This window comes from Eurypyga helias, unplaced genomic scaffold (assembly GCF_000690775.1).
Source record: "Eurypyga helias isolate BGI_N326 unplaced genomic scaffold, ASM69077v1 scaffold426, whole genome shotgun sequence".
NCBI lineage: Eukaryota > Metazoa > Chordata > Aves > Eurypygiformes > Eurypygidae > Eurypyga > Eurypyga helias.
In genome coordinates, this window is record NW_010258445.1 from 6,951 (window position 1) to 16,089 (window position 9,139).

General features: G+C 57.7%; 1 protein-coding gene across 1 annotated transcript in view; it reads left to right on the plus strand.

Annotated features, from left to right (window-relative positions):
- DYSF (dysferlin) overlaps positions 1-9,139 on the plus strand; it is a gene marked incomplete at its 5' end in the record, with an annotated part of 87,892 nt that overhangs the window by 4,286 nt on the left and 74,467 nt on the right. The window contains 8 exon segments of the mRNA XM_010154325.1: positions 3,083-3,275; positions 3,832-3,987; positions 5,024-5,155; positions 5,604-5,770; positions 6,347-6,461; positions 6,583-6,688; positions 7,277-7,419; positions 8,639-8,812. Of these exon segments, the coding sequence (XP_010152627.1) occupies positions 3,083-3,275; positions 3,832-3,987; positions 5,024-5,155; positions 5,604-5,770; positions 6,347-6,461; positions 6,583-6,688; positions 7,277-7,419; positions 8,639-8,812 (1,186 nt within the window).

Below are 9,139 nucleotides of genomic sequence, written 5' to 3' on the forward strand. Positions count from 1 at the left end.
AGTGCCCAAAACATCGAATTGCAGCTGCATTCAGGTGGCTCCCGCAGCCCCTTTGTGCTGATGGGCAGCAGTGCTGACCCGAAGGGTAGGTTTGTCCTGCTCCTGGCCCCGTCTCCCGTGGGGCGAGGATTACTCTCTGCTGGAGCTCGGAGGAGAGCTGCCTGCGAATCAGCCCCTCTGCCATTCCCTGCGAGCACGTCGAAATATGCAGGGAGTGGCTGCGGAGCCGCTGCTGCGGAAGAGGGTCTGTGGTTTTGATCATTCCTTTGGTCTTCCTCATGTTTTACCCAATTCCATCGCACCTTTCTCCAGCTGGAGGCACAACGTTCACGGAAGGATGCACCACGTGCTTACGTGGCAGCACGTTGATGTTCTCCGTTCAGCCCTTTTTGCTCTTTCCTAATAATCCGTGCCTGGAGTGGCAACAGCCAGCGCAGGAGCCACCGCCCCAGACGAACCCAACACTGCCATCTTCTTCCACCAGCTCTTTATCCAGGGAATGACCATCCTCTTGGTCCCAGGTGGCAGAGCCCTTGGGAAGGTCCATGCCATGGGCTGCAGCAAGTCCTTCATGGGATGGTGCCACCCCTGCACGACCCAGTGTCCCTCCAGAGGTGGCTCACTCGGGTCTGGGTTGTCCACTTCCCTGCTCTTCTCTTCTTGGTTGAGGTTTTTGTTGGAGGCAAGAGTCAGATTTGCTGATCTAGGGTTCCCGTGTGTCCTCCCTGGACTCTTGGGGTAGCTGTCACCCTGCTCCTTCCACTTTTCTGCTCCAGAGGCAATATTACGCGTGAAGATCCCACCCAATCGTCCAGCCCTTTCCCACCTGAACTGCAAACGTTTTATTGCTCAGCTGGTTTCCTCCCAGTCCTCCAGGACTTGGGGGTGCTGGGGGATGAAAAGCTGGACATCAGCCGGCCGTGTGCGCTGGCAGCCCAGGAATTCAACTGTATCCTTCCAGAGAATTGTGGCCAGCAGGTTGAGGGAGGGAATTCTCCCCCTCTGCTCTGGGGAGACCCCTGCAGTTCTGGGTCCAGCGCTGGGACCCCAACAGCAGAAGGACACGGAGCTGGTGGAGCGAGTCCAGAGGAGCCCACGGAGATGCTCCGAGGGCTGGAGCCCCTCTGCCATGGGGACAGGCTGGGAGAGTTGGGGTGTTCAGCCTGGAGAAGGGAAGGCTCCGGGGAGACCTTAGAGCACCTTCCAGTGCCTGAAGGGGCTACAAGGAAGCTGGGGGGGACTTTTTCCAAGGGTCTGTAGTGACAGGACAAGGGGTAACGGGGTTAAACGGAGAGAGACTGACATTGGACATCAGGAAGAAATTCTTCCTGCAGAGGGTGGGGAGGCACTGGGACAGGTTGCCCAGAGAAGCTGTGGATGCCCCCTCCCTGGAAGTGGCCAAGGCCAGGGCGGGTGAGGGCTTTGCCAACCTGGTCTAGTGGAAGGTGTCTCTGCACATGGCAGGGGGGTTGGAACTGGATGGTCTTTAAGGTCCCTTCCAACTCCCACCCAAACCATTCCGTGATTCCATGATTCATTCTGTGATTTTCTCCTCTCGGATGCTGAGGTGGGATGGACCGTGCCGAGGGGCTCTGCCCTGACGTCATCCCAGCGCCCGGCTTTTTCGCTATGAAACACGCTGCTTCCAGCTCTGGCTCACCCCACACATTCCTCGTGTTGTGTATCCACCAGAACAGGGATAGTTCTTCGGGTTTTAGGCTTTTAATGGGGCTTCTCCTTTTTTTTTGTATTTTAAAGTACGTAATTTTACATTGAATTCGGTGGAGTCCGTGGTCTTTTCCTTTTTCCCATTTGAGCACAGTTTAACTTCATTTAACCGTTGTAGCTGTTAGGGGTCTCTGACATGTGGCACATATCTCCAGGTTTTCAAACCATTTCCATGCTGCCAGCAGGATTTAACCCTTTCTGCTGCTCCTTTCTGCAACTCTTTAACACGTTTTCTCCTTTTTGCATAGTTTTATAGTTTATGGTACTGAAATTAAATTCAACTGCGGTGAGTATCTTTAGGGGGTTTTTTTTATCCTCTTTTTTTTTTTCCTTTCCTGCAAGTTTATTGGAGTACATCCTAGTTTCTGTCCCAGAGTGGTGCTTGCTTGGTAGGTGAGCAGCGGTGACACCGTCCCGTGCACCAGTGACCAAGCAAGCCGTGGAAAACGAGTGGGAGGTCAGCTCACTAGCACACCCCTCGTAATAAATACGCAAACGGGACGTGGATGCACACAACCGGATTCGCGGAGCGCGATCGGTCTAACCCTGGAGGGCTTGGGGCTGCAACCCCAACTCTTAATTTAGCTCCTTGCACCGCTCAGTGATTGGGCTAATTAGCAACACCCCCAGCACCCTGTGTCCCTTTGGAGAAAGCAACAAACCCAATTCCCTTTAAGAGAAGTGAAAAAACTAAATTTCACCGCTCCCATTGCAACCGTGCGTCCCTGTGAGTTCGGCTTGATGCGGAAAGCTGAAATTAAATTTGCAAATTCAGCCAGACCGGGGGAATAACCTGGGACAACCTGCACCAACACCGCCCCGGGCGGGTACCGCGATGCGCGCGCCCACGTCGTGTCTCGGGGAGCGTTGCTGGCCAAGAGATGTTGTCCTTCGTGTTTGTCACGTGGTGAAAACGGGGCTTACGGAGCCCAACCCCAGCTCGAGGGGGGGAACGCTGCGGCTGGCGGGGGGAGCAAGAGGAGCGTTAATAGCGGCAGCGCTGTAAATCACTGCATTTTACAGGAAAACCTCTAAATGGCTCAGCACGGCAAAGATCCTCCCCGACTCCTGAGACATTTCCCAAGCAGCTTGAATCAATTTGTATGGAAACGTGTGTGTGCACGGCTCAGCTGGGGCTCCGTCCTGGCTGCCCCGGGTGGTGCGCGGGGGCTGCGAGCGCGGTTTGAAGCTCCTTTGCTCTTGGCATTGCCGTGTTCCTCAAATGTACCATCGGTGGCTTGTTAATTCTTTGGAAACTTGCTGAAAAGGAGGAAAAATTAAAAAGAAAAGGCAGCAAAACCCGCAGGAGAGGGAAAATGAGCTGCTAACGCTGCGCTTCTGCTTGTCCCCGCAGCGTCACCCTGCCCGACGTCCTGGGGAAGCCGGCCAGCACCCACCTGGACCAGAGCATGTACCGGTTTCGCAGCACCAACCTGGAGCAGATCGTGAAGGCGGCCCTGAGGCTCAAGCACGAGGACTCGAGCCTGTCGGCAGCGCTGGAGCAGGCAGAGGACTGGCTCTCCAGGCTGAAGAGGAGGTAACGCTCTGCCGTGCTGGTGGGAGCCGCTTTTCTACTTGGGGCAGGGGTGTCTTGCTCTTCCCAAGCCCTCCGTCGCGGTGCTGTTCCGGTGCGAGGGCTGGGAGCGATTACCCAGCAGCGCGGTGGGAAGCAGAGAGGACGCTGCTGTCACCCGTGGAGTCCTGGGCCCTCACGTGAGGGTTGCACCTGCATCCCACCCGCGGTGATGCAGAATGAGTGAGGAAGGCGCTGGGTTTTGCAGCTGGACGTTGAGGTTTAGCTTTGTTCATGGCAGAGCTCTATGGCACAGCCAGTAAACCCTCAACCGAAGATGCTAGAGTGGCCTAGGTTGGCCATGGAGTGCAGGATTTGGGGAAATGTGGGGCTGCTCTGCCCTGGCCATACCCAGCCAGGATCCTGAGCTGCTGAGATGGGATTTGGTGCAACTGCTCTCACCCCATGGGCGTCGGTTGGCAGTAGGACTCGGAGCATGGCTCCTCTCCAGCCTCTCGCGTCTCCCCGTGGCTGATGTGCTCATTGGGAGCGCCCTCCGGTTGGAAACGACGCCTTTTTTGTTTTTCCAGCCCCAGAACAGCCTGCCCGATATCGTGATCTGGATGCTGCAAGGAGACAAGCGCGTGGCATACGCCCGTGTGCCGGCCCACGAGGTCCTCTTCTCCCAGGGCATCTCCAGCTGCTGCGGCAGGAACTGCGGGAAGCTGCAGACCATCTTCCTGAAGGTACCTTGGCTTCCGATGCCCGTGCCTGGTGCTGATTTGTAAAATATTTTCCCCTGGAAAAACAAAAAGTGAGAGAAAAAATCGGACAGGGAAACCTGAAATCCCAACACAATGAGCGCCCAGGGCTCCAGCGACCCTCAGACCCTATTTTGACCTTGTGAAGCTGGTTCCACCAGACCCGGTTTCGACCCTGTCGAAGCTGATTCCCGCACCGTAAGAGCCTGGTTGTGCGTCTGGTTGGCGTCCGGCTCCTCTCCTGCTGGATCTGCAGCAGATGCCTGTGAATATCTCCATGTATTCTGCAGGTTCCAGGGAAGATGGGTGCACTTTAGCCCAGATAGTACTTGTTTTTTAAAAAAAGAAAATATTTAATTTTTTTTTTTAATGTTATTTTATGTTTTTCAAAATTCCTGACCCTCTGCCACTCCAGGAAATTTAAGCTGCGGCCTCCTCTGCCAGGCACTTACCGAGCTTCTCACATCTCCAGTGATATTTCTTTGGCCTTTCGCTGCGTGCCAGGTTGGGAGCAGACAATCAGCGAACAAGCTCTAAAAAAATAAAGTGAAATAAAATAAACTGAATAAACCCCCAAAATCCCAAGCCCAGCTGGCAGCAAAAGACGAACCAAAATATATTGGGTTTTTTCTGCGCTTTAGCTCTGGATGGAAAACCAGCATCACTTGAAGAGGGGGAAAAAAGGGACTGAGAGAGAGAAAAAAGGGCAGTGAGACATCTCCCTGTTCATTCTTTCTATTTTTGTGAAGTATGTTGGCTGGGTTTGGTGTCTTGGCCCTGAAGGGTGTCTCACCGAGACGCAGAAACCCTGACAAGTGGGACTTTGAAGTTCCTCGAGGTCATCCCCAAAGGGCTCTGCATGCTTTGATGTTGTCCCAATTCCCAGGGATGCTCCGTGTCCCACCTACCCCTGCTGGGGTGATGGGGGAGGTGGGGGCTTCCTGCCCATCACCTCCAGCCTTGCATCCCGAGCATCCCCCATGAATATCCACGAATATTAATGGGCCTCTGGCTTTGGCAGTACCCCCAGGAGGAGGCGACAGGTCCGAAGATCCCAGCCCAGATCCGGGTCCAGCTCTGGTTCGGGCTGTCTGTTGACGAGAAGGAGTTCAACCAGTACGCCGAGGGGAAGCTCTCCGTCTTCGCTGAAACCGTGAGCATCTCGCAGGGACCACCCAAAGGGGATGGTTTTTTCTCTCCAGTGTGGGAAACAGCTCCACCACGGAGGGAAGGGGGTGGGCTGGGGTGTCCGTGAGGGCACTGCCTGGTGGGGGTCGCATCAGTCCCTAGAAACAGCCGTTTCCACCAGCATCCCACCTGAAAGGCTGGGGAAGAAGGATGGCGAAAAAAAGGAGGGGGGGGGGAAGGGGGGGGGGCGGGAGCCGTAAAGCTGCACTGTGGCTTCGCACCTCCTCCTGCCTGCTGGGGGGTGCCCATGGGGGCAGAGGGCTGGTGGGGGGGGTGGTTGGGCACTTCCCAGGAGGTCTGCCTTCAGGGTGGGATGCTCCAGGAAGGAATGGATTATTCACGGGATTCCAAAAGGTTTATTCATGGGATTTTGTGCCTCCAACACAAACATCTCTCTGCTTTTGCTCCCCCAGTATGAGAACCAGACCAAGCTGGCACTGGTGGGGAACTGGGGCACCACCGGCCTGACCTACCCCAAATACTCAGATGTCACCGGCAAGATCAAGCTGCCCAAGGACAGCTTCCGCCCCTCCACGGGCTGGACCTGGGCCGGAGACTGGTTCATCTGCCCGGAGAAGACGTGAGTGATGGTTTTCTGCCAAGTGCAGAGCCTGGGTGGGCTGTCCCGCACCTCCAAAATCTGAGGAGATGCTAAGCTTGTGGCAAGATCCCCCAAAAGCTGGATGGGGATCTGGCCTGCCGTGGGGGTTCCTGCTCTGCCTGCCCCATCCTTGGCAGGCAACGACGTTGATGCAAAACGCATCGTCTCCGTGCTGGGAGATGTCCCTGGGGCGGTGGGTGCTGCGCGGGCGCTCATGGACACCATGGCCCCGGCACCCAGCTCGCTGGGGCGCCTGTGCAAGCCCCACACCGAGGAGCTTTGGGTTTGGGATCCCAAAGGGGGGCACTGAGGATGCTCAGCACAGCTCTGCCATCTTCTCCTGTTGGATTTCCCGGCTGTTTTGGGGGTTCACCTGAGCCGGGTTGCTGAGGTCTCGTGGGAGCTTTGCATCTGGGGCGGAAGAGGTTCAGGAGGCAAATTGTGTGCCGAGGTGGCATGGCTGGCCGTGGAAGGAAGACGCGAGACATGGCTGCCCGTGCTGCTGGGAGGGCAGGAGGGGGAGCCCCTGATGCCGTGCGTCTCCCCGGGGCGCAGGTTGCTGCACGACGTGGACGCCGGGCACCTGAGCTTCGTGGAGGAGGTGTTTGAGAACCAGGTCCGGCTGCCCGGAGGCCAGTGGATCCACATGACCGATGCCTACACTGACGTGGTAAGGATGAAGTGGGCAGCCCGGGGCTGAGCTGTGGTGGCAGGAAGCCTGTGGGGGCTCAGTGAGGATTTAGGCATCTGCTGGGCACCTTTTGGTTGAAAACACCCCCTCTATCCCACAGAACGGAGAGAAGGTCCTGAATAAGGATGAGATTGAGTGTCCTCCGGGCTGGAAGTGGGAAGACGTGGAGTGGGACACAGACCTCAACAGAGCTGTGGATGAGAAAGGTATCAGAAAGCGGTTTGGGGCATCCCTGCCATTTTCATCCCCTTTTTTCTGCCCACCATGGTGTTTCCTTCCACAGTCCCATCCAGCGCCAGGGATCACAACATCCCCTTGGTGGCTGTACGAGCTGCCCCGCGGGCTTCAGGAGAAGAGGCCGGGCTCTGGGGGTACCCCTCTCCCCCTCGCTCTGTCCCAGGCTAGGGCTATGGGGTGGGCAGCCACAAAGGCAGCACTTCCCTTGGTGCTGGGGATAATCCAGGCTGTTCTTCTGGAAGATCTTCCCTGACTTCTGGTGGAAGAGACATGGGGAGCATCAGGCCAGAGAGCATTCAGGGGGTCACAAGGGTTGGGGGTGCCTGAGGAAGGAAGGACAGAGAGGAGAGTCTCCAAGGACTGGTGGGACACTGTTAAGTCCATCACCTGGGCATTCCCAGTAGGATACATTGCTATCCGTGTGGACCAGCAAACTGGGAAAGGGCGTTGTGTCGGGACAAACCTTCAAGCTGGTCCAACCTGGACGTACGTGCAGAGAGGTCCCAGGTGGGGGGGCTCTTCTCTTGCCCTCACCCAGGTGTTTCCTTGTCTCCAAGGCTGGGAGTACGGCATCACCATCCCGCCGGACCGCAAGCCCAAGGCCTGGGTGCCGGCCGAGAAGATGTACCACACCAACCGGCGACGGCGCTGGGTGCGGCTCCGCCGGAGGGACCTGGCACAGATGGAGGCCATGAGGAAGGTGGGAAGGGACCAGGGAGAAGTGGGTGGGAGTGGATTCGGGCCGTGTCCCTGTCTCTCCGTGTACAAGCGGGAGTGCTTGGCCCCTGCGGACACCTGCTGCTGGTCGGAGCCCGGTGGCCCTGGTCTCCGTCCGGGAGCAGTGTGGGTCCCCACGTCGGGGGTCATCAGCATCTCCCAGAGGTGGAGACCACTTGGTTGGGCTGCGGGTTGGGACAGGGACCTCCAGCAATGCCACAAAGCTGCTGGGAGGGCTGGGGCTGGCAGAGGTCCCGTCTGTCCCCCGTCCCGCTTCCCTCCAGGTGGCGCAATCGGACCGCAAATGCCACCGCAGCGCTGCTGCTCTTCCCACCCCCCGCGGGCTTCATCAGCATCTCCCAGAGGTGGAGACCACTTGGTTGGGCTGCGGGTTGGGACAGGGACCTCCAGCAATGCCACAAAGCTGCTGGGAGGGCTGGGGCTGGCAGAGGTCCCGTCTGTCCCCCGTCCCGCTTCCCTCCAGGTGGCGCAATCGGACCGCAAATGCCACCGCAGCGCTGCTGCTCTTCCCACCCCCCGCGGGCTCCCCACCACGCTTTTCTCCCTTTCCAGCGCTGCTTCTAGATAATTGTAGGTGGAAAACAGGGACAACCCCTGTAACCCCTTTGCCAAAGGGGATGTAAGTGTCACAAGGAGGTGACAGGGCTCAGGGCTGGTGACTGATGCCCTTGAGAAGATGCCACGTGGTGCCCTGCGGGGGGGACCGAGGTGATGGCCAAGTGGGAGGCAGGATGGGGAGATGGAGACACTGGTGCTCCACAGGTTTGGGCAGGATGTGGCCCTCTCCTTGCTCAGCATGGGCAGCCCCCAGCCCAGTGACCCTTCGCCAAGTGGGGTTCACCCCAGGGACTGGATGAAGGCCCCAGTGGTGGACTTGGCAGTGTTGGGTTAATGGTTGGACTCGATGATCCTAAGGGTCTTTTCCAACCTAAATGATTCCATGATTCTATCCTATCACCCTCAGCTGGAGAGATGGATGGGGACATGGGGTGGGACAGCTTCAAGGCAACAGCTCGAAGATGCTGGACCCAGGTTTGGGTGGGCACAACATTGGCCCTGGGGGGTCCTGTGGACAAGCAGCTTTGCCACTCGGCTATGCCAGGGTCCTGCCACCTGCAGAGGGGCTGTGGGGTGGTAGGACTGACCCCCCACCTGAGTCCTAGCGTGTCCCTGCCCGGCAGCACAAGCAGGAGGAGCTGGATGGGGAGGGCTGGGAGTACGCCTCGCTCTTCGGATGGCGCTTCCACCTGAAGCATCGCCGGACCGACACCTTCCGCCGGCGCCGCTGGAGGCGCCGGAGGGAGCCCCTGGAGCGCCCCGGGGCCGCCGCTGTCTTCGCCTTGGAGGGGGCTCTGGTAGGTACCTGCCTTTCTCCCCAAAATCACTGCCTGCGAGGGAGAGCCCGGTTGGGCCTGCTCCTGCCCTCCATCCCGGAGAGCAGACCTGGAGCAAAGCTCGTTATCTGCCGCCTGCACCAGCGCTGGTTGTTTAGCTCATATTCTGGCTTTCTCAACACGCCTGATTTCACAATCCTTTGGCTTTCCCAATAGCTAAATGAGAACCAACCACAGCAGCACAAAGCCCCTATTATAGGGCTTTTTATTATTTTTTTTTTCCCCATTTGGCTTCCCCCTCCCCCCGCCCCTTTCTCTGCTACATCCTACCCTCCGACCAGAGTTTGA